Below are 27,927 nucleotides of genomic sequence, written 5' to 3' on the forward strand. Positions count from 1 at the left end.
GCGTATGGTGGGTACTCGCCCTCCAGCCTTGTGCTGCACCTGCAGCCTTCTGTCTCGTCTCTCCCCGCTAGCCCAGTGTGTTCAGTAACTTTCTGTTACAACAGTAATAGTAAATATTCCCTATTTTTATATTTAAGGCAGTATAATAGGACAGGAAGTTGTGATCTTCCCTGAGGAGGCAGTATTTTTAACCAGCGATTGTCACTTTAAATCCTACCCGACTCAGCCCTTCATTTTTTATACTGGTTTGAAACTGTGAGCATTTGATGCTAGTAATGCATAGAAATAAGAACTTGAATTCTTTTGTTCGAGTTATGCAAGCACTTTGGACAGGATTTACCTCCTCATTCAGGCATGGATGGCCACCCACAGCCTCTGTCTGAATGACGATAACACTGAACTCCTAATCCTTGGAACCACGACTAACCTTAAAAAAAACGTAACCCCGACTACTTATCCTTTGATATTGATGGCAACAATATCAAGGTTGTAAATGAAGTAAACACTTTAGGTTTTTGCCTTGAGTCTACCTTATCACTGATTAAACAAGTTAACTCTAGTCTCGACGTCAGCATACACATGCAAGCTAATTAAGGCCTGTAGCGCGTACGTCTCCTCATCCAGCTGCATTACCTTAGCAAATGCCCTTATACTCTCAAGACTGGACTACTGTAATGTCTTATACTTAGGTGCTAATAAATACATGCTGAACAAGATCCAAAACCTGCAGAACAATACATTAAGAACAGCATTAAACTACCCAAACAAAGACCATATTTCAGAGCTCAGAAGACAAAATAAATCACTGGCTGACAAAGATAGAATCCTGCTGAAAACAACCTCAATGACCTTCAAATGTCTGAATAACTCTGCCCCACTTAACCCAACCAACCGAATAGTCAGGAAAACATTTATTCATCCCTTCAGAACTGCCAACTCTGCATTTACGTACCAAGATTCAACCTAACCAAGTCTGGCGGCAGAAGCTTCCCAATCAAGGCAGCGCAAACTTGGAACTCACTCCCTCTCACTTCGTACTGACCCTACCCTAGCTTTAGACAACATTCAGAAATGGCTGAGAACCAATTATAATCATCCTGGGACTTAACTTCAAGACTATTATGCTATGCTAACAACATCTTAACCCTTATTAACTACTACCTTGATGTCTAGGCCAATCCTACGTCACCTGCGCTCTTCTGCACCAATGATTACTAAAGTACTGCATCTTGTAACCTGATTCATATAACTATATTAAATTGAAATTTGACAAACTGTACATTACTGTAATCTAAGTTTTGCTGTAACGATTTGCATTCTATGTAACCTAACTTCTGCTATATTGTATATACTGTAGCTTACGCTTAAAGAATACCGTGTACTGCTTGCGCCCAGTAACCTTGAGTTTGGTGTGCTATACCAAATAAATAAACAAACTTTAAAGAGATACAGGAAGATGATCAGGAAGCATGATATTGCCAATGCACTAAACAAATCAATTTGACAACTTAGCTGTAGGTTCTGAAGGAGAATATCGGAGAGGTCTGGCTGTTTTTTGCAGGAATAATGAAGTCCATGAAACAAGCGCAAACAGTACTAAACAACTCATCCTACAGGGAGGTAACCCTGAAGGCAACTTGTCGAATCAGAAGAAAACAGTGAAGGTAAGTGCCAAAATCATTCAAGACTGGATGCCATCGACTATAAGAACACATGTTCTCTGATGAAATAATTGTCGCTCTCCTTTTTTCCTGGTTTTTCGCTATACCCGCCTATCTGCCCCTGTCCCCCAGAATGTGATTTCGCTCTAGTCGTTGAAATAACATGGCGGGGCCACATAAAGAGGGAAGTCGGGAGGATAGCTCAACGGCAACGAGATTGCCTTGGAAGCAAGATGACATGGAGCAACATGGGTTCGATCCCCGGGTCCGCGCTTAGAAACCTCTGGGTATTAAGCGCGTTATAAATAACATATATCAATTTGGGTTCATAAACTTGAAGTGGTAACATAGGCATAGACACACTGATACATTTCATACAAGAATGGATCACCATATGCAGCTTTATTATGCCACAATACAGTGAGATCTTAACCATATTTTTCTTAACGCACTGAGGGACATTGATATATGACATCACTTCCTGCAATGTGACCTGGGGTTGGGTCAAATTACATCACTTCCTGTGATGTCATCAGGAAATCAAGGGACGTGTAATGTCACTTCTGCTAGCCCTGGCCTTTTGGTGAAATGACGTCCCTGACTGGGTAAGCAGGGCCCCTTGGCGGAAGAACAAAGGCACATACTGTCAAAGTTGTCAAAATAGCAGGTTTCTCCCATATGCTGCAGGTATATGACATGCATTACTTACCGTAATAGCATTTCTGATGATTGTATCTGCTTAGATTCACATGCTATGCATATGGTCTGACATCCAGTGGTAACCGCGTAGTATTGCATCTGGTCTTTCGGGGACAGCGGCATAAGCTTGTCTGTAACACTATCCCTATCGTAACGTGTAGTGTACCCAAAATCCCTCACGTGCCGAGGTCCTTCCGATTGTATTTTTTCTGCCATGAGGGAGCCCAAGGCTATTGTGAGTGAGTACATGAAGAGAGAAGTAATAAGACGTCTATGTTCCTTCCAACCCGAGCAGGGAGGTAGGGAGGGCGCATGTGAATCTAAGCAGATACAATCATCAGAAATGCTATTACGGCGAGTAATGCATGTCTTCTGATACTTTTAATGTGCTTAGAATCACATGCTGTGCATAGACTAGCAAGCAGTACCCAGAGTTGGCAGTGGATTGTGAGAAGGAACAGTAGAGAAAAGATGTCTTAGTACTGCTTGTTCCACCTGAGAATCAGACATAGAATGAGTGCCTAGGCAATAGTGTTTTGTAAAGGTGTGTTCAGAACTCCAGGTTGCCGCTTTGCAAATGTCCGCTAAGGGAACATTTGCAATGAATGCTGTGGAAGCCCCAGTGCCCCGAGTAGTGTGCTCTAGGCTTGAAAGGCAGTTGCCTCTTAGCAAGCGTGTAACACAGTGTGATGCATTTGACAATCCACCTTGAGATCGCTGATTTAGAGACAGGATCCCCTTCTCTACCAGCTGCCACTGAAACAAAAAATTGGTTCGTTTTCCTCAGTGCTTTTGTTCTTTCCAGGTAGAACATGACTGCCCTGCGCACATCTAGTGTGTGTAGGCTTCTTTTGGCCGTGCTAGTGGGATTCTGGAAAAAGGTAGTGAGTTCAATCGATTGGTTCACATGGAACTTCGAGATTAATTTAGGCGCGAATCTGGGATGCGTGCGCAGAACTACCTTACCTTATCCCTTTGAACTGTAACAAAGGGGTCTAGAACAGAAAGGGCTTGTAGTTCGCTAACTCTTCTGATAGAAGTGATAGCCACTAGGAAGACCGGCTTATAAGTAAGGTCTTTTAGACTTGCATTATGCATTGGCTCAAAGGGGGACCCCCATAAGCCTGGTTAAAACCACATTTAGATCCCATTCAGGAGCTGGGTGAGAAATTGGAGGATAAATTCTTTTAACCCCTTCCATTAAAGGCCTTAATCACCGGTATCTTCCACCACAACACCTTTTGTTGTGACGTGGTGTAGGCTAAAAGCAGCCTGATGAACCTTCAGGGAATTGAAGACCAACCCTGTGTCCAACAAATGGGTTAGGTAAAGTACAATGTGTGTGGGTGAGCAATCAAAATGAGCGAACCAGGGTTGGCAGGCCCACATGGGGCCACCAGTATCCCGGTAACTGGTTCCTGGTGCATCTTGTGCACTATCTTGTTGAGAAGGGGAGTCAGTGGGTAGGGGGGTGTAGGCAAATTTTCCTGGCCATGTTATCCAGAGACCGTTCCCCCTTGGAACGGTTCTGTGGGTACCTGGAGGCAGTCTCTTGGCATTGGCCATTCTCCTGAGTTGAGAACAGATCGTTCTCTGGGAAGCCCCATTCTGCGAAGACGTTGGACACTATGTCTTCATGGAGCCGCCATTCGTATTCTATGGGCAGAAGGAAATCTCTGCTGAGCACGTCTGCTAGAAGATAGAGTTCCCCTGGAACATGTTGGGACAACAGAAACATCTTGTGTTTGAGAACCCATATCCAAATGTTTTGGAATACCTTGGATAGCCCTGGAGAGCTAGTGCCCCCACTGTTTGTTCAGGTAATGCATGGCTGTAGTGTTGTCTGTTAGAATCAGCACGGTCTTCCCTTGTAGTTGCATCTGAAAAGCCTTTAATGTCTTGAACACTGCTAATAGCTCCAGTAAGTGAATATGGTTGGACCCTACTTGTGGGGACCACACTCCATGCGCTGTCTGCTGAAGCAGGTGAACGCCCCACTCCCCCCAATGCACCCTGTGAGAGATGGGTCTGTTGTGAGAGTGGCTTCCACTGCAAGGGTGGTGCAGGTTTTCCCCTTCAGAAGGGTTTCCCTTGACCACCAATGCAGAGAGAACGAGGGCTGGTGACAACTACCAGATCTTCCCATTGTCCACTGGCCTGACACCACTGGCTGTTGAGCCACTCTTGAATGGGACGCATGAGCAGTCTCGAGTGGGGAACCAAGTATATGCAGGACGCCATCATCCCTAGCAAACGCATGGTTTTGCGCACCGTCACCTCCCGACTGGCTACATATTGAAGGATCTGAAAAAGCATGCTCTGAAACCCTCTCGGAGGGGAAGATGAGGCCGTCTTTCGTCCGGATTAGAGCCCCCAGAAATAGTTTTACTTGAATGGGGACTAGACTGGATTTTTTCTCGTTGATGGAGAATCCCAGACTGAACAGAAGGTCTACGGTCCTTTAGGTGTTAAAAAAAACATGTGTCGTACAAGACCCCCTATTATGAGCCAGTTGTCGAGGTATGGGTAAACCGGGATGGGCAGTCTGCGCAGGTGTGCTGCTGCTAATGCCAATACCTTGGTAAGCACCCTTGGCGCCGAGGCGATGCCGAAGGGGAGTACTTTGAATTGGTAATGCCTGCCCTCCATCATGAACCTTCGATATTTCCTGTGCCCTGGCAACATTGAAATATGAAAGCATGCATCTTTCATGTCCAATGTTGCAATTTAGTCCCCCTGTTTCAACACTAGGATCACCTCCTGTAGCGTTACCATGCAAAACTTTTGAGGTTTTATGAACTTGTTCGCAGGGCGCATGGTGAGGTCCTTTTTGGGTACAAAGAAGTTTACTGAATAAATACCCTCATTTACCTGAAGAATAGGGACGGCTTCCATGGTGTCCTTTCCCAGCAGCGCTTCCACCTCTTGATTCAGGATCTCCAGATGGTCCGGTGAGATGCACCGTGAGCGTGGTGGTCCGAATTGTGGAGGTCGGGCGAATTCCACGCAGTACCCGAGGGTAACTGTCCTTATGACCCATTGGTCTGCAGTTATCCCCTCCCATGCCGTGAGGAAAGATGTTAAGCGCCCCCCGACCAAGGTGACATGGGAGGGGACCTGGATCCGATGGTCATTTCTGACCACAATCTGCAGATGCTCTAGGATTGAGGCCTCTACCTCTGGCTTTGCAGCGTCGCTGACCCCTTGGTGGGTAGTATGCGGGGCTTCCTGATGTTTGTCCAGCATTAAAGTTTTCCATGCCATAGTTAGTCTGGCTTGCACGGGACTGCCCTCGAAAGGACCGCCAAGAATTATTTCCTCTCTGGGGGGGGGGGGGGAAGGTCTTTGAGTCATTTGTTGCAGGGACTTAGAGACTCATGCTCTTTTTTAGCTGTTTCTAGGGCCACATCGACTGCCTTTCCGAAGAAGTTGGCTTCTTCAATTGGTTTATTGATGAAAAAGGCCTGTGTCTGAGAGTTAAAACCTGCTGTACGAAGCCAAGCGTGCCTTTTGAGTAAGGTTCCTTGGGCCAGAGACCTGCCTGCTGTTTCAGCCGTGTCCAGAGTGTTCTTTATTACATTCTGGTTCTCTTGCCTGCCTTCGGCCACAAAGGTGAGAGGTTTGCACCTAATGGGCTCTGGGACCTCCTGGAGACCTTCCTGTACTAGGTTCCATTGAGCATCAGCATAACTCGCCAGCAGCGTAGTGTTGTTCGCTATGCGCGTGGTATATGCGGCAGCCGAGGTAACCCATTTACCTAGGGCATATAACCTCTTGGATTCTCCATCTGGAGGTGCCTCCCCCGTAGCAAGGGGTAATCCTGCCCGTTTCCGGGTGGTAGCCACTACCAGGGAATCGGGGGTGGCGTGCCCTTTAATGCATTGAGGGTCCGAAGGAGCTGGCCGAAATAACTTTTCTACTCTTGGGTTCACTGCCCGGGTTTGAGCTGGGGACACCAGGGAGGGCGCCAATCTTCTCTTAATAGAATTAAGGAGGGGCATAGCCTGGCTAGAGAGGGGTTTTCTCCTTAAGAATATCTTCTACAAAGTCCAGCTCAGGCACCGCCTTTTGAGTAGTGATTTGAAAATGCTCACCTGCCTTCCTTGACACGGTATTGAAGGCCATTTGGTCGTCTACAGGCAAGGCCTGGCGAGCCGGGTGGACGCAGGGGAATCCAGGCACAATACATCAGTGTCCTAATCTTGTTGGGGGAGCGTCCATGGGTATGTCCCCACTGGCTGGCTTTCCTCGCAATCGTCTGTGGCATCCGCCTGGTCCTCATTGTAACCCTGTAGGAAGGAAGGTTCTTCTTCACTGTAAATGTCCTGATAAGTATCCATCTGGACGATGTCTTCATGATGGCCGGGGACAGAGGGCTGATCTTCTTGGAAATGTGAAGCAGATTGAAGATTAGGTTCTCCACAAGATCTTTTCGGGGAAGGATGTTCAAATAAATTGATAATTTTTTCAAGACGGTCCATACACCCTTCAAATTTCTCCCTTGGCCATTTAGAGCACCCAGAAGGGACTACGTGTGGAAAAGTGTCGTTTTCTGCCCTTTGGCGCCAAAAATGGTCTTTCAGGGTGTTGGAAAGAGGCTCTTGACTGCCCTCATAGGTCTTGCGAGAATTGGGGTATCATGGCGTATCTAGAGATTTGTCCACGGCCTGCCCCATGTTTTTCGATGGAACAGGCATAAGCCCAACCGCCGAAGTAATTCTTGCGATACTGCGTTGGAATACCGCCGAATCGGCGTGAGTTAGTGGGTCCGAAGGTCTATCGGTAGACTTACTGCAGCGTTAGAGGGCCGAGCGGTCAGTTTTTCGCCTTGAGGCCTAGTTGTAATTTTTGGGCCTACCGTCACCTCTTGGGACCGTCAGAGCATCTGATTTCCATGCTTTGACGTGTAAACCTGATTTAGGGGTAGCGCCCTGGTTTGTTTTTGAATGCCCAGTCGCAAATGCTGCTGCGGAGAAGGCTGTTGATCTGAATGATCAGAGGAATGCGCCAAAATTTTCGACGGCCCTGCTGGCGCTTTCACCTTTTTCAACGTACCCTTCGAAATAGGTGTAGGGGTTGTGTATTTAATGTAATGCGCTTGTACACCCCTGTCACTGGGTGTTGTCACTGAAGCGAGACCAGAGTCAGGCCTTAAAGGGTCGGGAATGGGCGTGGCGGACCTAAAAGTGTCTGCCTTCGAGGTCCATCACATCCGCAACGGTTGTTTGGTCATTGGAGGTGCCCCCGTCACTTTTAGCGAGTGTGGCGGTGTGCAAAGGGGGTTCCACCCGCGACATACCATACACGGCCCACTGCTTTACAAGGCACTCCTTAAGGGTCTTAGGCCGAAGGAGTTTACAAGCCACACACCGCTTCTCGTCATGATCTAAAGGGAGACAGGAGTTGCATATCCTGTGTTCGTCCTTCCACAGGTATCTGACCCTACACTTCGGGCAGAACCTAAAAGGAGTCCTTTCCATAGCAAAATTGAAAGATGACCAGACCTAGTGGGTAAACAGGGGGAAGAGGAAAGATTTACGGAAACATGGCCACTCCGACTCAACTCTCCCTACTGTAAAAGCCGACCAGAAGGCCCAGCCACATGGATGCTTCAGCCGCCGGATCTTAGGCACCGAAATCCACCGCCGTAGACAAGTCCCTCGCAGTTTTCGCCGAAATTATTCTTGCCGTCGAAATGGCTGAAGGGGGAATAACCGACAAGTCGGTTTAGGATAAACAATGTCTTATGTAAGAGCTCCGCTATAGGGCGGCCAGTTATCTGGGCGGAAAAAAACAATCTGAGGGACATCGGTGCGTGAGGGATTTTGGGTACACTACACGTCACGATAGGGATAGTGTTACAGACACGCCTATGCCGATGTCCCCGAAAGACAAGATGCAATACTCTGCGGTTGTCCCTGTCACAATATAGGTTGGCCTTCTATACATCCGTCCCCCAGGCCAGAGTATAGAAAATCAGTCCTAACAACTTAAATTGTCTGTCGCTGCTTGTTGACTGCTGCCTGCTTCTCCGGCAGACACCATCTGGCGGTGCTTCTGCTGGTGCTGTCCTTTGCCGCAGGGGGCTGCCCTGATGGGGTGTATAAAAAGGTCCTCTGTAGCCAGTCAGGACTTGGGTGGGCGAGTGGCAGCAGAAGTGACCAGGGAACTGAGAGCGGGTCTAGGGGGTGAGCCGCGCTCAGATTATTTTTAAAGAACTGTTATGGGGGCACACTGGATGCCGGTTCACATGCAGCACTCGCCTTGGATTAATATCGCCAAAAGATGCTGGTTGACTGTAACGAGGGACTATAACCCTCGTAGTACAATGTTACGTCTGAGTAACCAATCAGGACTTGGAAGGGAAGGCTGGGGGTGGAGGCAGAGTGAACACGGAAGTTGGAGCGGGTCGATGGAGTGAGCAGCGCTGGATCACTGTCATTATTTTTAAAGAACTCATATGTGGCACATGGGATGCAGGTTCACATGCAGCACTCACCTTGCATTAATACGGTTTAAAGATGGTAGTCGGCTGTAACGAAGGGCTAATGTAAAAGGAGAAAACTAGTTTCCCAGTACTGATAGTCCGAAGGACTGATCAGTTTCCCCATAACACATGAGCAAATGGGAGGGTGAAGACTTCCCCTAAAAGAAATTAGGACAGGTTTAAAAAGCAAAGCAAAACAACTGGGGTTCCATAGAAACTGGAGGGAAAGTTGCCAAAAGAAAGCAGGTAGTTGCTAATGCCTCGGACGATTACAGTAAAGCCATTTGACACCTTGGTATTCGTTCCTTGGTTTGTTTTAATAGTTTCTACCTCCTTGGTTAGTAACGTCATGACATTTTCAACGTACCCTTCGAAATAGGTGTAGGGGTTGTGTATTTAATGTAATGCGCTTGTACACCCCTGTCACTGGGTGTTGTCACTGAAACGAGACCAGAGTCAGGCCTTAAAGGGTCGGGAATGGGCGTGGCGGACCTAAAAGTGTCTACCTTCGAGGTCCATCACAACCGCAACGGTTGTTTGGTCATTGGAGGTGCCCCCGTCACTTTTAGCGAGTGTGGCGGTGTGCAAAGGGGGTTCCACCCGCGACATACCATATGCGGCCCACCGCTTTACAAGGCACTCCTTAAGGGTCTTAGGCCGAAGGAGTTTACAAGCCACACACCGCTTCTCGTCATGATCTAAGGGGAGACAGGAGTTGCATGTCCTGTGTTCGTCCTTCCACAGGTATCTGACCCTACACTTCGGGCAGAACCTAAAAGGAGTCCTTTCCATAGCAAAATTGAAAGATGACCAGACATAGTGGGTAAACAGGGGGAAGAGGAAAGATTTACCTTATTTTATGTTGTACAGGTCCACAGAATTCACCCTTACTTCAAAAGTCCTTCTCCAAGTTGTCTGGGGCCTTATGCCCAAAAGGTTCAGGCAAAAATCCGACACAGTTTGTGATGAGGGAGAAAATGAAGGTAGGGTCTCTGGGGTCCAGTGAACAGTTCCAAGCATTAGAGGACAATGTACTGTAACTAATAGAAGTGTCCCCAACCTTCAGAAGGCTTGCATGAGCAAGCAATGAAGTATAGCAAATGTTTCATAAAAACTATGAAAACTTTTAAAGGGAATTTAGGGGCAGGTAAGAAACACTGCAACGGAGAACCTCTGTAACTAACCTCAGTACGCCGATTCTTCTTAGGACTTGGCAGGTATGAGTTTGCTTACCCTGCTGTCAGCCTCAGTCCTGGATTCACATGGGTTGCAGGTTCGAGCTGATCTCCGGTCGGTGTCTTTCGCTGGTGCAAGGACTCTTGGATAAAGAATGCAGAAAAACACGATGCAGGACCTCTATCAGGACTGAACTCTATGCAGGTAAGCTGTTTCGGATGGTGGTCACCATAGCACATTGACGCAAATGGCCTCACTTGTCGCCATCAGACCTTCCCTCCCATCGAGTCCCCTTGATGCTAGGACTCTGAAATTTCACTCAGGTGAGTCTTGTAGGACAAGCCGAGGACCCAGGCCTCAACTCGGAACAGCAGCGTCAGCAGCACAAACTCAGAGCTGGTCTGCCACAGGACGGTCCCGGACACTTCCAAAGGCTCTTCAATGGTACCGAGCAGACACCATGAATCATTGTTTCCTCCACTTCAAGTGTCGCAGCTCCCTTGGAGGACTGCTGAAGATCAATAGCAAGACAGGCCCCCTTCAGGACAGCAGCAGAAGTTGGTCGCCAGGCCTCCTTCAGTCAGGTCTCTTCATGGGTCTCACAGCTGGACAAGAGTCTTTGCTCCTTCAGGTTACTCCAGGATCTCTCAAGAACGGGTGCAGAGATCCTCTGCTTATCAAAAACCAGGTAAGAGCCGAAACTCCCACTAGCCAATAGACAGACACAGACTCTTTCCCCCCCGCCATCCTGCACCGGGACCACTTGTGGGAACACTCATGCAACACACAAACCAGGTTGTGGATTGGGACCAGACAATCCCAGCCCACATCCTGCCAGCAAAAACACATAGCCCTCCAGTAGCCCGCCAAAAGCCTCTGCTTTCCTGTGCACTGGAAGACCATATAAGGATTTTCTTGGCCTCACAGGCCAGGATGAAGGCTGAAAGACAAGATGTCCAAAGGACAAGCGGAAAACCATGTGGCACGGCCATGTTTGGACACTAGCCACACTTCGTAGCCAAACGCGGTAAGGTTAAAAATGAAAAGCACCAAAAAAGAATAAAATGATAAAAAGTCACTGCTGCCACCACCTTGTCCATTTAGCATACCTAGAGTAACCAAAAACTCCTTTGAGTGTTAGTCTAGGGCAAAAACAAGAAGTGTACCCTGCATTGTAAAATGAATTGTACAATCATAAAAGTTACCACAAGTAATAAGTTACTAAAAGTTGTAACAAAGTCGCAGGACTAAGGGAAACAATGTTTACCAGTACTGACAGCCTGAAGCACCTGTCAGTTTCCCCATAACAGATTACCAAAAAGACAGTGTAGAGAAGCTTAAGGCTTCACTGCACTGTAAAAAGTACTAGTCAGGATCAAAAATAAAAGCAAACCATTTGGGGGTCCATAAAAAAGGAAGGAAAGGTGTTGGCAAGAGAAATCTTTCCTAACATAAGTGCGGTGCCGACAGGTGGTACAGCAATCACTGCTACCCACTAAACTGGGCCACCTGTCATCATCCCCACCACACGCAAGCTTGTAGCCTGAATCAACCAACTTCTATTTAGCCACTGTTGCCCCTCATATAGGCTCACTGAGTTGTGCACTGTGTTGCCTAGCCACGTATAACATCTCGGAGAACTGTTACCTAGCGATATCTCACATGTAGGTGGACTGTACTCTCTGCGCTAGCTAGTCCAGACAGGAATGTGAATATTCGCTTGCGTCACATCCAGACAGAAGAACAAGTTACTTACCAACTGGTAACGTTCTTTCGACTGGATGTTCCTCCAACGTATTCCACATCTTTGACATGTAATGTCCACAGCTGTGCACTTCGGAGAGGGCGTCCTGCGTCGATGACGTCGGGTCGATGTCCCTTGAAGGTCTCTGTTAAGGGCAACATCACCGGATGTTATAAATAGGACGCACGGCGCCCCTAGCCTCAGTTTACGCATTTTACCTCCGAATGTGTGGCACCAGTTGCATGCCTGCTTGACTGCAACTAGCCTTGCGGAAACGGAAGCTGCAATTGCATTGGAAATTCTCCAGAGGGGCAGTCTGGGACGGATATAAATTGGAGGAAAATCCAGTCGAAAGAACGTTACCAATTGGTAAGTAACTTGTTCTTCGAATGGATTGTGTCCTTCAACGTATTCCACATCTTTGACAGACTCCCAAAGCAGTACCAGTAAATGGAGGAGGGAAAAGAATTTGGAGTACCCAATCAAATTGCGAAATAAAGAACCACCTTCCCAAAGGCCATATCCTGACCAGAAATTGTATCCAGGGAGTAATGTTTAGCAGAGGCGTGGATTGAAGCCCATGTGGCTGCATCACAAATATTCGTAATAGGAACCCCCTGCTGGAGGGCTGTGGAAGTAGCCACGCCCCTAGTGGAATGAGCTCGCAACCCTTCAGGAGGGTCCTTACCCGCCAATCGGTAACACTCCATAATGGGGAGGCTAATCCACCTGGGCAAGGTCTGTTTGGTAACAGCCTGGCCCAATCGGTGTCCAGCATATCCTACAAAGTGTTGATCGTCCACTCTGACCCTGGACATCCTAGAAATGTAAAAGTTCAGAGCTCTCCTAGGATCCAACCAAGGGAGTCGTTCCTCTTCCTTATCAGGAGGTGGAGGAGGGTAGAACGATGGAAGAACCACCTTTTGACTCAAATGATACTCCGATACTACCTCAGGTAGATAAGAGGGACGTAGCTGCAGTACAACCCTGTCCTTATGAAACACAGTAAAGGGTGGCTTAGATGAAAGTGCCTGCAATTCACTCATTCTGCGAGCGGAAGTAACCGCAACCAAGAACACAGTCTTGAAGGACAGTAATCTCAAAGGACAAACTGAGCACCCATGAGAAATTTCAAAACCAAATTCAAATCCCAAACTGGCACCTAGAAAGGAGACGGTGGGAATACATTAGTCAGTCCTTAAAGAAACTGAGAAATCAAAGGATCTTAAAGTAAGAACATTCTTCAGACAAGCGCTTAAAGATGGACAGCACCGCCAGGTAACCCTTAATGGTACCCAATTGAATGCCCATGTGGGCCAAAGAAAGTAAGAAAGACAAAACCATAGGAATGGAGCACTGAAAAGGATCAACATTGTGACCTCTGCACCAGTCGCAGAACTTACGCCAACGGTACAGGGATTTTGTTGCAGGCCGCCTGCCGAAAGCAACACCTCCATCATGTCAACCGGGAGGTCCCAATCCTTATACCTCAACCTTTTCAGATACCAAGCGTGAAGGTTTTAGCGGTCTTGCTGGGGATGAGGACCGAGAACTAGAAGCACGTCTCTAGTGACTTTTCAAATCCTTGTCCGTACGGGACCTCGAAGGCTCCCGATGCAAGTCGCGTCGTGGACCCGAGCCCGAAGTCGTGCGAGCCACGGTACGAGACCTATCCTGGCCGGCTTCACTACATGTCAAAGATGTGGAATACGTTGGAGGACACAATCCCATTCGAAATGTGAATATTAGCTTGCGTCACATCTTGACAGAATTGGGAATATTAGGTTGCGTCACATCTAGACAGAATTGGGAATATTGGGTTGCGTCACATAAAGATGAGAATGTGAACGTTTGCTTGCCTCACATCAAGACTGAAGTGTGGACAGCATCGCTTCTAGAGAGGTGCGAGTGTTGACTTGCCAAGAGCACATGACAACTATCTTTCTCTTTCTCCCGCTTTGTCCTACTAATTACCTTACCCTCTGTTGGGGAGTTTTTTCCGTCTCTGTGCTAATTCCCTTTAACCGTAGTGACCTTCAGCTCTTTTGCTATAATCTGGGATCTTTTTGATTTTTAACCTAAGTGAGTAGTACTTTTTGCCATTCATTTATGTGTTTTTCTCTAACTAGGATTTGTATGTTTTTAATGGAGTCTGGTAAACTACATAGGCATTTGCTTTTTGCATAGTGACACAGCACCCTCTGTGCAGTGCTACTGAGAAGTTGCTTGGACTTTTCTTAATGTCTAAATATATTTTAGTTCCCAAGAATAGTGAGATGGCTTTTATCTTTCTTAACTTTGCCTTTTCCTTTTGTGGGTCCAGCACACAACACGCTATGTGAAGTGCTGGGGGCGTTACATAGTAAACTCCTTATCCCACTTCTCATGTAACGTTTTGTTACACCAACTAACTTGAATGACTGGTGGCAGTAGTTACACTTTTGACTACCTTTTGTGCAAGGTACTTGCAGGCTGATTTCTCAAATAAGGCCCTTTGGGCTTCCCATTGTAATATCTTTTTAATGTACTTGGTGAACTACTGTTCCCAAGGGATAAAGAGGGATTTTCACAGTTTTTTTGCCATTTCTCGTTTGCTTGGTGTTTGAGATCTTCTGCCTAGAATGGCAGGAAAGACCCTGGTTGACGTTTTATCTTCGGCGGGAATCCTGTGTATTCCCTGCAGAGGCTCCAGAGTGTCTAAGAAGGCTGGAAGCGAAGAAGGAGTTCAAAGCTCAGCAGCCCTTTGTCTTTCACCTTGCCTGAAAATGAACAGTTCCCACTGGGGGTGCGGAGGGTGTTTGGGGGGGGGGGGTGGGGGGGAGGGAGGGGTGGAGGGGGGGTTGGCTGCCCTGTTTGGACAGCCAGACTGCCCCTTTTGGTAAATTGTAGGGATAGTTTGCAGACATTGTGCTGTAGTTCATGATAATATTCTGGATCCTCCTGGAAGCTGCTGAGAAGTCGTACACTGGATCCAATTCCGAAGAAGAACCGGAAGAAACATCTTTAATGACTTCCAGTGACCAGAGAGGCCGATGTAAACCTTCCTTCCAAGCGACCTGGGGGTCCCGAATGCGATGACTCCCACCCAGAGGCTGGTGGGATCCACTAGTCTTGCGAAGACCTGCAAAGCCAGCAATCCATCAATGTGCTGTGAACTTGCTGGGCTGCAAAACGCCAATACCAGGGCACCTCGAGCCTGAGTGCAGTGCATGGTCTCCCAAAGTCTGAATCCTGCTGAAACATTGGTGGACCCCTGCTGGACCTCCGGAGACAGGATTCTAATACAAGCGATATTCGTCCTTCATCTGGCTCCTGTAAAAAGGCACCAAATCCACAGACCTGCGCAAATCTGATAAGAATCCTTTGTTGGAAGTCTCCCCCGTTGACTATTGCTGACAGTTTTCCTTCATTGTTAATTTCATCAGTCTCCAGACCAAGAGCTCAAGGACCAGATCCTGCACAGCTGCATCCTGAAGGCATCCACTCAGAAGCTCTTCTTTTCTGCTGAGGTACTGTGTTGGCTTGGCCAATAATTACCTTAAGTCTTGTGTGAATCGTGTGAGGCTGAGTGGGTGATTCGTATGGTTGGGAGTTTGCCCATACCATTCACCCAGGCCTAATGCTTGAACGCATATAGGAAGCCTTTTTGAAGTCGCTGAACACTTTTGACTAACTTTAAAGCTGAAAGATAGCCTCTAAACTCTGACTTTCCTGCAACTGAACCCTATCCTGACCTGCCTACAAGGTGGCTCCTAGAACACTATGGTCCCTCTTCTGCCATTGAGAAAACACATGCTCAAGATTTTCTCTTTGGAAATGACGACAAGTGTAAAAGTACTTACTTGTAAATGTGTTATTGTGGTAACTGTAGCTCTGCAATAGAATATGTTCCAAAGTGTCTACAAAGTTGATACCTTTAAGTTGCTTGTTACTCCTTTAAAAAAGTATAGAAGTTACCTTACTAGCTTTGAATTGTGTTTAACATTCTAAAAAGTGTTAGGCAGAATTGCGTGCAGTACCCTCTGGGACCACCACATATAATTAGGACTACAAGTGTAAGCGATAACCAACCTTTGTTATAAGTCTGTACTACACAAGTTTGTGGTAGCAAGCTGAGCAGCCAGGCTCATCTCAAGAGGGAATGTGAGCAGTACAGTGCAGAGAGGTTAAACAGAGGTCTTACAATCACAGTGGTTCAAATAGACACTTACACTCAAGGTTTCTTGGTAAAACACTGAATAATTTATTACACAATAATTTTAGAAAGCATTCACTAGAAGGAGGCAACTTCATATTATACACAAACACACTTCAATACCAAACCAATATGTTTCTGAACACATTAGGCTCCCCTGAAATACGAGCAAAATGGCATGTGTTACTTTCAATGGGAGGAAAAAGGCACAAGTTAGCAGAATAGATCACAAATACGTTCTTAGGCAGTGCAAATAGTTTTAGTTCACTAGAGGACTCGATTCAGTTCAATAGGCCTAGGCCAAAATCAATGGACTGGTGTCTTGGATAGGGAAAGAGCAGTTCTCGAAGTAAACGGTAAAGTCTTCGCCAAAGTTCTCAGAAGTAGTTTGTACGAAAAAGAATCATATGTTGGGTCACAAGTTGATTAGGCCTGCAAGTTGGGAAAGTTCCACGAACTTTCACTGCGAGAGAAGCGTTCTCTCAATCGGGTTGGCACCGTACCTTAATAGGAAGCAAAAGATGCAGCTGAAGACGTTGGTTCCTGGCAGTCCCTGCAGATCTCATTGTTCCCCAGCCTCAGTCGTGGGGACAAGAGGGAGGACATCCGGGGACTCCTGCATTGCACAGGATCGTCGGAAAAGGCAGACAAAATGGAGTCACTTCAGTTTGAGTAGCTGTTCATCAAGCACACAAGCTGGTGTCCTTCCCCCTGGTTAATCCTAACCAGCTCCAAAAATGGTATCCAGGTGGCTTACGAGTTGATTGGTCCCACCAACTCAAACCTTGAAGGGGCTTCTCCGTCGAGGTGAGCTTGGCAATTCGGACCTGCAGCAGGGCTTCACCGGGCAAACCAATGGTCCAGGAGTTGCAGCAGTCATCCTCTTCCAGCTCGTCTTCAGTTCTTCCGTTCCAATGGTCGACTGCTTTCCAGTCAAAGAGACTCGCCTTTTAAACAGTTTTCTCCCTTTCATCCCAGCCTAGCTGCCACTCACCCAGCAGGGTGGCTGTCCTTGCTAAACAGTCAGCCAACCAATCACGCCAGAGTGCATTTGGGTCTCCTAGGAGACTAAGCACCGGGAGTTTTGAGCACCTCCCTCACTTCCTGCCCACCCCAGACACTCGGAGGCCAGGGGCAGTCTTCAGTCCTGAAGTCCGCCAAAGGCATAGAAACAAAGGGACCAAACCTGGTTTGGCACGCAGAGACCAACACTAGGAGGACCTTTCCAAAAAGAAATGGTGAAAAAAGAAGACCAGGAACTGTTTAAGCAAAGGGGCTTAAGGCACCATCTTGTAAAACATGGCTCCCATGATTTTTAGCTACCAGTGTTCGCGGTCGGGAAAATCCATAGTTTGTTGTAAAACCACTGCCACCAGCCATTTCGGTAAAAAAGGGTAGCATTTGACTACTACATGAGTTTCTAGACACAGGGGATACTAGGTAACGTCCCCAGCACTCTATAGGAATATAGTGTGTCCTGGGTCTAGGAATTTAAAAAGAGACTAGTAATGTCAATTTAACCTTACATTCTCTGGGAAACAGTAGTTTATCACAGAGAAGGTATGTAAACCTTTGGGAAGTATAAAAAGACATCCCTGTGTCACTGCACTGAGGGTGCTGTGTAACACATAAAATATGCCTATGGAGTGATCTTAAAACTCCATAATCAAAGAACACAAGAGTAAAACACACATCAAAACACATGAAATAGTGGAATAAAAAAGGCTCACACTCTTTCCAGGTAAAAAAACCAAGTCCTCAGAATCCAGCAAAGTTGCTGGGGGTAGCTACAGTGAAGGGAATTAGCACATTTTTGAGAATTCTTCCTAACAAAAAGTAATATAATTGGTTGAGTTTTATCATTTCTAAGATGAATGAGTGTCTAAGCTCACCAATAGGATTTACCCTCCTTGAAAAACATGGTCTTTCTAAATGTGTTATTAGGTTTTGCTTTCCTTGATCTGCTCTAGTGCATTTCGAAAACAGTCTTGGAGTGAATACTGTCTTTGAGTTGCTTGTAGCCCGTCTGAAAGTAAAAGGGGACTTACTGACCTTGAATAGCTGCTGCTCTTCTTACACTAACATTGCTGAGTTAATTCAAATCAGTACTCTTACTTGAGTGAATGAAGTCACTGTGTGTGGTTCGAACAGTACATGGTAAATTACTCACCTGTTACGTTGTGCTTTCCCTGAATTGCTCCTGACCACTTCTAAAATAATTGACTGTATCCATACTTATCCTTGAGAAGCTCTACGCCTCTAGGTAGCATACAAGTTAAGGTACTCCCCCTGAACTGTGTTCTAAAAATTAGTGTGCAACTGTATCCATTCATGACAGAAGTATGTTCTACATGTTGCAAGATAGACTTGTAATAGTGTTGGTCTAATTAAGTCTGTCTAACTGAATAATACTGTATATTGGGACCAATAGGGCCTACTACCCTTGAATTATGTATTGTAGTCAAAGTATGCCTAACCTGGTTTCACACCCCAACAATAGCTGAATGCCATTCTAGATGTGTTATAGGTTTGACTCACCTGCCTATTGTAATCTAAGTAAGGTTATACTTTGGTTTGAATACCAAAAGTATTGAGTTGGTTTTTATAAAGGTTTTGTTATAGTACTTACTTCCCCAAGATTTATCTTGGCCTACTTGTATTTAAATAAACCATTTATTTTGTATAATACATGGTGTTTCAGTGTTTCTTTGCTACCATTTCCTTGTACCAAGCTACAGGCCTCGCTCCCCTCCTAAAATAAGCCTGGATGCTCTGTCTATGCTACCAAATGTTCTCAGGTGGTACGGTATTACCGGAATTGTTTGTTTACAATTGTTGAAATGATACAATTGTTCGAATTGACCTTCTGCACAATTGACCATATAAATAATCGGTTGGGGTAATATAAGGGGATTGGGTAGGGGGAAGCGGGGGGTGTTCCCCCGCATATATAGCCTAATTGACTTTAAATTCGGTCAATTGTGCAGAAGGTCAATTGTTATTTGTCATTCGTACAATTCGTATACAACCGGTGGTACAGACTTATACTAAGAGTGGAGTTTTGTACTGCCTCGGATATGGTTTTATGGAGCCCTTAGTAGACAATAACTGTCCCTAACAAGGATGCTATTGTAAATTCTCGACTCAACCCATTTTTAAGAGTCCATATAGACTGCTTAAAGTGTATGCAATTAAATTGTGCTATAGTTTTAATATTAATTTTAGATTACCACAGAGAAAGCAAATATTTGTACAGCCTGACAGATCATTTAATCTAATATCTGTTGTAGCAAAGTACGTGATTTATGAAATGCATTGATGATCAACTGTACCACTCCTTACCTCCTGCTTGTGCCAACGACTGATCTGTTGTCTGAACAGACACTGCTGTTGCATCCCCCACTGTTGAGGCTGGGAAATAAGCAAACCGTGTCTCCCCACTACTAGTGTCTGTTGCTGGACTCCCACCATTGCTGAAGGGATTCTGAATCACAGCCTGAAAACAAAGATTAGTGAATGAACAAAAAAGGTTGACTACCATCAAAAATGACTTGTCTTTACCATGGAGAAAAGCCAACAAAGATGTGCATGTCAATTAATTCAATTACAACTGCTCCCAAGGGAAATCAGGTAAGTGTCATCAGTTCTTTCCCAATCAACACTTGTTGTGGACAAGAATATTTTGGACTTAAATTTCAAATAAAGTAGTAATGAAGAAGACAAAAATAAGTCATGTACCACTGGATATCCATAATGAATCTCTTTGTACTATGACACAGCTGCATTACGATAATGCAAACACAGCCCTTATTCCCATCTTGGTCTGGCCTTTAGTCAATAAGTTGGACAGGCTTTTAAGATATGCCCTGGAAGCCCTCTTTGAGAACCAGAGCTAAAGCAGAAACTTTTCTTCTCCACCAGCGACTCATCCATTAAAGTGCGTGTTTTCAAAGGATACATGTGTACATTAAAACAAGTATATGATGGGGGGGTGGGGTGGGGTGGGGAATCATTGTATTGAAAGTTCCTAGTACTGTAAAATGATCTTTTATAGTACAACTGCAATTTTGACAGCCTCTAGGCACATGGTTCTCAGAGAAACGATGATGGGAAGGTTTTCACATAGTTAAGGGGGGGGCTCATACAGAAGGATTCAGAAATATCTACTGGTGTAGAAAAACATTTTAATTTGGTTACCAAGTATTCAATAAGGACGTGAATCTACAAAAGATCCAATGGCAGAGAACTTTCTTAGCCATGCATAGGGTCCCCCCCTCACTCCATATTTGCAGGATACTACGAAGCAAACAACAGAAGAGGATACAAATGACTGAAAACGCATCTTCGGTGAAAATGTTCTGAAGGACAGTTGAGCATCAGAGGTAGAGCTTCAATTAAGAGAATAATGCTTGCAAAATGCGAGCGGGGGGTGGTGTACCCCAAGTAGTGTCCTTGCATACGACGATCAAACCTGCCACTGAAGCAGTCTTTGCTCTGAAGATGCTCATGCAATCTTGAGGAGTGGCAACTGTTAGGGTCGTTTTTCTAAAGTCCACTTATGGTAGGATTAATCGCGAGTGTACCGTCATCTTTGCGCTTGTTTCAGAAAAGTTACTGACTGGTAACTCAATGAGTGAAAGCATGCGGATGCCAGATAGAGGCCGGGTCCTCCATTACAAGGAACACAACAGGACTATGGACACAAAATTATATAGCGTGAAATGAACTGCGAACTATATTTAATGTGAAATACAAATTGCAGGGACAAAGAGTCACAGGACAGAGTGATAGACTGCTAACTGATTACCAGTTCTTAATCAGAAATGTCATCATACAACTAGGATTTGAGGTTGATAAGTTAGGATTTCTGCCTTGAAAAAACCATGTTGGTCAAAACAAGAGTTGGCAATTTGGCAAAGTGTAGCAACCATTATTTGTGTTAATTTAAGATCTGTAATTCAAAAACAAACATAATAAATATTTCCACAAACTAATAGATCAACAAATAGTGTCTGATTTTGATAATGACAGTATCATTAAGTACCAGGCAGTAACTTTTTCTGAAACAAGGGCATAGATGACTGTTAAGATTGATTTCCTAACTCTGACCTGGTGGGCAGAGGTTCAGTAGGCCAACCTAGTTTCTTGGAACAGGGTAACCTTCTGGACAAGCCAGACCAATCAAGGTAGCATTGACGGCAGTCAAGACTGGGTCTCAGTAGTGGTGAGGGTGATTGAATGTCCACAATGAGCGCACACACAGTAAACACCACAAATTACTCTCACTCGGGTGTATATATACAAACATCCAAATACATGTATTAAAGGCCTTTTAAAATCAAATACAACAGTGTGAAGGCTTGTGCTCAAAAGTACGTTCAGCGCGCCAGCACTCTATCATGCCTCCAAGTACAAAAAATGTGTCTCTTCAAGGTGCTGTAGGGTCTCAGAAAGGGGGGTTAAGTGATTAAGAATAGAGTTCCACTATTCAAGGACGGTCTCCACAAGGGCGCAGAGCTATTTCCAGGAATCGGGAATAGGATGGTAATTCAGACTATCCTTACAAAGGTGAGTGGCCCTTGGGCGACTATCGTGTGTAAAAGTTTATGGATGCGCCAGGGGCCACCGCTTAGTGTTGCAAGTACTCACCGACCCTCGAGGCAGTCCGGACCAAATTTCGCCTGTCAAGTCCAGTTCGCTTGCTGGTTCGATTCTGGAAGTTGCGCGTCTCTCCAGCTTTCAGGGGCTGCGTTCCGGTACCTCAGTCCGTGGTGGGACGGTGGCGATTTCTCCACTTCTGGGGAAGAGATCAGGCCAGTTCCCCTGCAGCTCGTCTTATGGCACAGGGGGGCAGAGCAGCAAGGCACCTACGACGCTTGTCAGCACAGCGGGGCGACACGGGTTCTGCATAGGCTCGTGTTCACGCAGAGACTCCCAATTCCAGACCTGGGAATGCTAGATCTACAAAAGGAGAGTGCCTTCTACCAAGAGCTTACGGTTCCCAAAGTCTCAGGTCCAAACTCAAGACGGCAGCGACTCCAAAGCAAAGGTCCTGTACGAGTTGGTCAGTTCACTGGGCGGTCCAGGAACACTTCCGAAGGGGCACGTTTGCAGGTTAAGCAGGACGTGCCGAGAATAGTTAGTTCCACTACTCCAACGGGTCAAAGGGCCCTTGCAGGCCTTCTGTGACCGATGAAAAACTGGGGCTCTGACAATAGCGGGGTCAGGGTGCCAAACCTACCAGCGGTTCCACGGATCCGTTTCTTCGGTTCAGGATACTTGGCTCCTTTACTAAGGTTGGTTTGAACTCAGAAGATCAACTTGGAATAGGTCTAGAGTGCCTTCTCTTATCCGAAATCTTCTTTGTGCCAAAACAAAGAAACCAATACATCTGCTCACATTCAACCATTCTAGACGCGGACCAATCACGGACCATGTGGTCCCAGTCATCCCAGCACACCAGACATCCTAGCACCAAGGATGTGTATTGGAACTAGACAGCTCCATCCCACTTCATGGGCGCACACACAAAAGGCATGCAGAAGCCCGCAAAAGCTTCGGTTTGCACGGGGGTCTGTATGACCAAATAAGGAATTTCCCAGGTCTGCTCGACCTGGGGAAGGAAAAGGGACAAAACGGCTACAGGATAGAACAAAGGACCTCATGGACATTTTAGGCACAGCAAATGCAGTTTGGACCATCAAAGAGAGTAAAAAATGCTTTAAAAGTAACTGCTGCCACCAGCTCTGTCCTGGACACACTTGTACATTCACCAAAAATCCTTTGAGGGAGTCTAGAGCCTTAAACATTATAAAGAGACCCCAGCCCACTGTACTGGAAGTTAAATTGTGCACTGATCAAATGTTGCCAAGAAATGGACTAAGAAGAAGTAAGACTAAGGGAAACAAAATCTCCCAGTACTGACAGTCTAAAGGGCATGTCAGTTTCCTCTTAACAAGATGAGCTCCACTTGTAAAAGTCAGGCTAGGATGGTCAGACGAAAGCAAAAAGTTGAGGTTCGCAACTGGAGGGGAAATTATACACAAATGAAAATCTGTCCTAACAATGACGGCACACTCTGATTAATTCTGTGACAATTCTGGGCAGGGGTTAGCCTATTAGTGCCAAAATCTGCAGCTGTTCCTGTCACCCGTTAGAAGATCAGTATTTATAGACAAACCTAGGCTCCCACAATTACCTGGTTTATACCCCTTGCACCCGCGTTTAAACACTTATGGTAGGACTTTATAAAACTATCCCCTTGCTATGCAGAGCCCCAACTTCAAGTAGAAGTCTGTGCTACTCAAGGTTTTGGTAGTAGGCTAGAGCAGCCAGCCTAAGAAGGAGGGAGAAGTGAGTTGTAGGTACAGTTTAAGTTACTTACCTGTAACTATTGTTCTCCAGCATGGGTCTGGTATGTATTCACATGCTCATGAATATCCCCAGTCAGGCTGGGAATCCTCGATAAAAGGAAAAACCATTTTCACTTCAAAACTGCATTTCTCCTCTAAACCAATTGCTGTCCTCTGCGTCATACTGCCCCATCCATGACAGTCCTCTAAGCTCCACCCCTGGTGGCCATCTTCAGATTTGGTAAGCATGTAAAGTGTCAGTATGAACCAAGAAGAGCGAGAGAGGGGAAGGAGGGAAGGTTTGCATGTGAATCCATGCCACACCCATGCTGAACAACAATAGTTACAGGTAAGTAAGTAACTTAAACCTTTTCCAGCATGGGGTCTGGCATGGATTCACATGCTCATGAATAACTATTACACAGCAGTAAATATACACAACCACAGGAGGTGGCAAGGCTCAACAGAAGCAATAACACTCACCTCTGGAACAGACTCACCTCACGTGAACAGGTTGCGTAGCACCGATTGGCCGACTCCGGACTCCTCCCTGGAATCCCTGTCGATGCAGTAGAACCTCGTGAAGGTGTTTGTGGACCTCTTCGTAGAAACCCGGCAGATGTCGAGCAGGGGCACACCAGAGAGAAACAGTCGTTGCTGCAATGGCTCTGGGAGAGTGGGCCTTCGGTCGGCCTGGTAGGCGGCTACTCGCCGGTTGATGACAGTGCATGATGCAGCTAGAGACACATGGAGATGAAGTCTTCGATAGGGCTTTTCCATGATTTACAGGTCCAAAGTTGGTGAACAACTGAAGTTCTTTGTACGTGCGACGTCCAGTGAATGCAAAGCCCTCTCCACTTGAGACTATGGATTCGGGAAGAAAACCAGCAACACCAAAGGTTCGTTGAGGTGGAATTCTGACGGTGACTTTGCCATAAAGTTGGGGTGTGTACACAGTAGCACCTTTGAAGCGTGGAACGTTAAAAATAAGGCTGCTTGCACGATGGCCTGGATATCCCCGACCCTCCGAGCTGAGGTGACAGCCACAAGGAAAGCAGTCTTCCACGAGAGGACATGAGCGGGACCTGATGCATAGGTTCAAAGGTAGCTCTTCGAGCTTAGTCAGAACGGTTCCATGCGTTAATATCCCCGCAAAAATATCACCATATTTTTGCGGCGATATTGAGCCATGGACCATGCGGGGGACACCCCGCCATTATTTTTAAATGTGTGAGGGACACCCCCGCAACCCCTGCACCAACAAATTATTCCCCCCCAAAAATATCACCTATGGCGAGACAAACAACCATATGTACGGCAATATTCTTGCTGGGGATAATATGTAGGGATACTGTCAGAACTACATTGAGTTCCCAAGTCAGGGCTGGAGCCAAGCCCTGAAGAGCCCCTTGAGGAACTTTTTGACAAGTATGTGCAACCACAGTGAGGGTCTACCCGGAGACCTGGTGTACGGGGATATGGCAGCGATGTGCACCTTGATAGAGGCATGAGCCAATGTCGACTTAGCCAAGGAGAGCAAATAGGGTAGAAGCTGAGGGGCCAGGATCCGCAAGGGGGATGGATGGGGGTTAAAGGGGTGATCTTCTGAGTCTGGCACCACACAGAGAAACGCTTCAATTTATGGCTGTAGCATTGCAACGTTGACGAGGTTCTGGCCAGGATCGCCTTATATTCCATTGGTAAAACATAACCTCCAAACTATAGGGCTGCAGGATCCATGCCCTCAGGTTCCGCGACCCGATTGTGGTGCAAAACCGCCCCTCTCTAGTCAGAAGATCCGGTAACCTCGGTAGCCTGATGGACTGGGCCACTGACAGACGCAGCAGGTCTGGATACTATATCTGCCTTGGCCACGTTGGGGCGACTAGTTTTATCTTGCAGTGGTATTGTCGGAGTGTTGTAGCAGGAGTGGAAACGAAGAAAAGCATACAGGAACCATCCCTTTCACGGGAACGAGAACTCATCTGCCATGCTCCTCGGCTGAGGGAACCTGCTGGCACTTGGTGTTGGTTGTCGTTGCGAACAGATCGATCTGGGGTTTGCCCCAACTGTCAAACAGAAGGTCCACCTGGTCCTGGCGAGCTCCCATTAGTGCTCAGAGTGCAACACCCTGCCGAGCGAGTTTGAGATGGTGTTCTTGACACCCGCCAGGTGAAAAGGGACGAGGAACATACCCTGCCGAATGGCCCAGAGCTTCCTTGGAGATTGCCCACCCCCCCCCCTTGCTCCCACCCCACCTTGCTTCCGAATGAAGAACATGGTGTTGTCTGAAGATCCTCACCACCTTGCCCTTCACCAACGGCAGAAAAGACTTCAGGGCCCATAATATGGCCCAATGTTCCAGGACATTGATGGGGAGGCCTTTTTCCTCCAGCTGCCACAGGCCTCTGGCGTGCAACTGTCCGGTGTGGGCTCCCCATCCTTCTAGAGAGGCGTCCATGGTGACTGTCTTCTGATAAGGCGCAACATGAAAACAGAGTACCCTGGACGAGAGGCGGTTTCGCACCCCACGACTAATGCTCGACTGAACTCCTTGTTGAGAGATATCTTGTCTGCTAAGGTCCCAGATACCTGCAATCACCTGGCATCCCGGAACTCCTGAAGAGGTCTCATGTGAAGAGGCGGACAAGGCCGATGGAGGAGGAAATCATGCCCAGCAGCGACTTGATGGACCACACGGTTGCAATCCTTGCCGATGACAAGCCCACTAATTTGCCTACTATTGCTCTCACCCTCTCCTCCGGAGAGGCCAAACATGTCACTGTGTCGAGTCCGACACATAGGAACAGCGCGTCCCGAGATGGCGTCAAGCAGGACTTTGGATCATTTATGGAGAAGGAACAAGTTACTTACCTGTAACTGTTGTTCTCCAGCATGGGTCTGGCATGGATTCACATGCTCATGAATATTCCCCGTCGTCAGGCTGGGAATCCTCGGTAAAGAAAAAACCAGTATCAGTTTCGTTTCTGATCTGTCTTTCGTAGTAATAACCAATCACTGGTCTCTGCGTCATACTGACCACAGCCAATGACTGCCCTCTACCTAAGCACCGCCTCTGGCAGCCATCTTCAGATTTGGAAGCACGTGAAGTGGCAGTATGACCAAGTGAAGAGCCGCAGAGGGGTAGGCGGGAGGGTTCGCATGTGAATCCATGCCAGACCCATGCTGGAGAACAACAGTTACAGGTAAGTAACTTGTTCCTTCTCCAGCATGGGGTCTGGCATGGATTCACATGCTCATGAATAAAGAATACATAGCAGTACACACATGCACAACCACGGGAGGTGGCAAAGGCTCAACATTAAGCATCACATCAACTCAACATTAAGCATCTTACCTCCTCACCAGGCTCACCTCAGGCGAACAGGTTGCGCAGCACTGCTTGGCCGACCCTGGACTCCTCCCTGGAATCCCGGTCGACGCAGTAGAATTTCGTGAAGGTGTGCGTCGACCTCCACGTAGCAGCCCTGCATATGTCCAGCAGGGGCACACCAGATAGGAACGCCGTGGTAGCTGCGATCGCTCTGGTGGAATGGGCTCTCGGACGGCCAGGCAGCGGTCGGTTTGCCAACCGGTGACAGTACATGATACAGCCGGAGAGCCATCTGGAGATGGAAGCCTTCGAGAGAGCCTTCCCCTGATTGACAGGTCCAAAGTTCACAAAGAGTTGTGACGTCTTCCGAAAACCTTTCGTGCGGTCCACGTAGAACTTCAGCGCTCTAGCTACATCCAGCGAGTGCAAAGTCCTCTCAGCCGGCGACGAAGGCGACGGGAAGAACACAGGTAACACCAAGGGTTCGTTGAGATGAAAGTCCGACGGTACCTTGGGCATGAAGGATGGGTGCGTCCTGAGCACTACCCTCGTGTCGTGGAAAGTCAAGTACGGGGCCTTGCAGGAAAGGGCCTGGATCTCTCCCACTCGTCGTGCGGAGGTGATGGCCACGAGAAAGGCTGTTTTCCACGATAGAAACTTCAACGGGGCCGAGTGCAGAGGCTCGAAAGGAGGTCCCATGAGTTTGGTCAGCACCACGTTGAGCTCCCACGCCGGGGCCGGAGCCTTCACCGGCGGGAACGATCTGAACAGTCCCTTCATGAACTCTTTCACCAGACGATGAGACCACAAGGACGTCCGGCCCGTGGTTCTGGTGTATCGGGAGATCGCAGCAAGATGAATCTTGATGGACGCGTGTGCCAGACCAGCTTTGGCCAGCGTCAGCAGGTACGGCAGCACTTGGGGAGCCGTAATCCGTAGAGGGTTAATCTTCTGTGCGTGGCACCAGACAGAGAACCTCTTCCATTTGTGTCCGTAGCATTTAAGAGTCGAGGACGCCCTGGCCTTTGCAAGAACCTCTCTGCAATCGGCCGGTATGTCGTATCCTCCAAACTCTAGCGCTGCAGGAGCCAGGCCTGCAAGTTCAGCGACTTCGGGTCGTGGTGGAGGATGGCGCCTCCTTCCCTGGAGAGTAGATCCGCGTCCGCCGGCAGCTTGATTGGCGGGGACGCCGACAAGTCCAGAAGGTCCGGGAACCATATCTGCCTCGGCCACGCGGGTGCGACGAGGATCATCCTGCACCGTGACCTCTTGAGCTGGC

General features: G+C 47.2%; 1 protein-coding gene across 2 annotated transcripts in view; it reads right to left on the minus strand.

Moving 5' to 3' along the window:
• The window catches only part of USF2 (upstream transcription factor 2, c-fos interacting), a 411,291-nt gene that overhangs the window by 237,361 nt on the left and 146,003 nt on the right, over nucleotides 1–27,927 (minus strand). For both annotated transcript variants that reach the window (XM_069604824.1, XM_069604823.1), the window contains exon 5: nucleotides 19,305–19,458. In XM_069604824.1, coding sequence (XP_069460925.1) covers nucleotides 19,305–19,458 — 154 coding nt within the window. The remainder of the gene's footprint in view (nucleotides 1–19,304; nucleotides 19,459–27,927) is intronic.

Source organism: Ambystoma mexicanum, chromosome 1p (assembly GCF_040938575.1).
Source record: "Ambystoma mexicanum isolate Mex_15411 chromosome 1p, UKY_AmexF1_1, whole genome shotgun sequence".
In the NCBI taxonomy this organism is placed as follows: Eukaryota; Metazoa; Chordata; class Amphibia; order Caudata; family Ambystomatidae; genus Ambystoma; species Ambystoma mexicanum.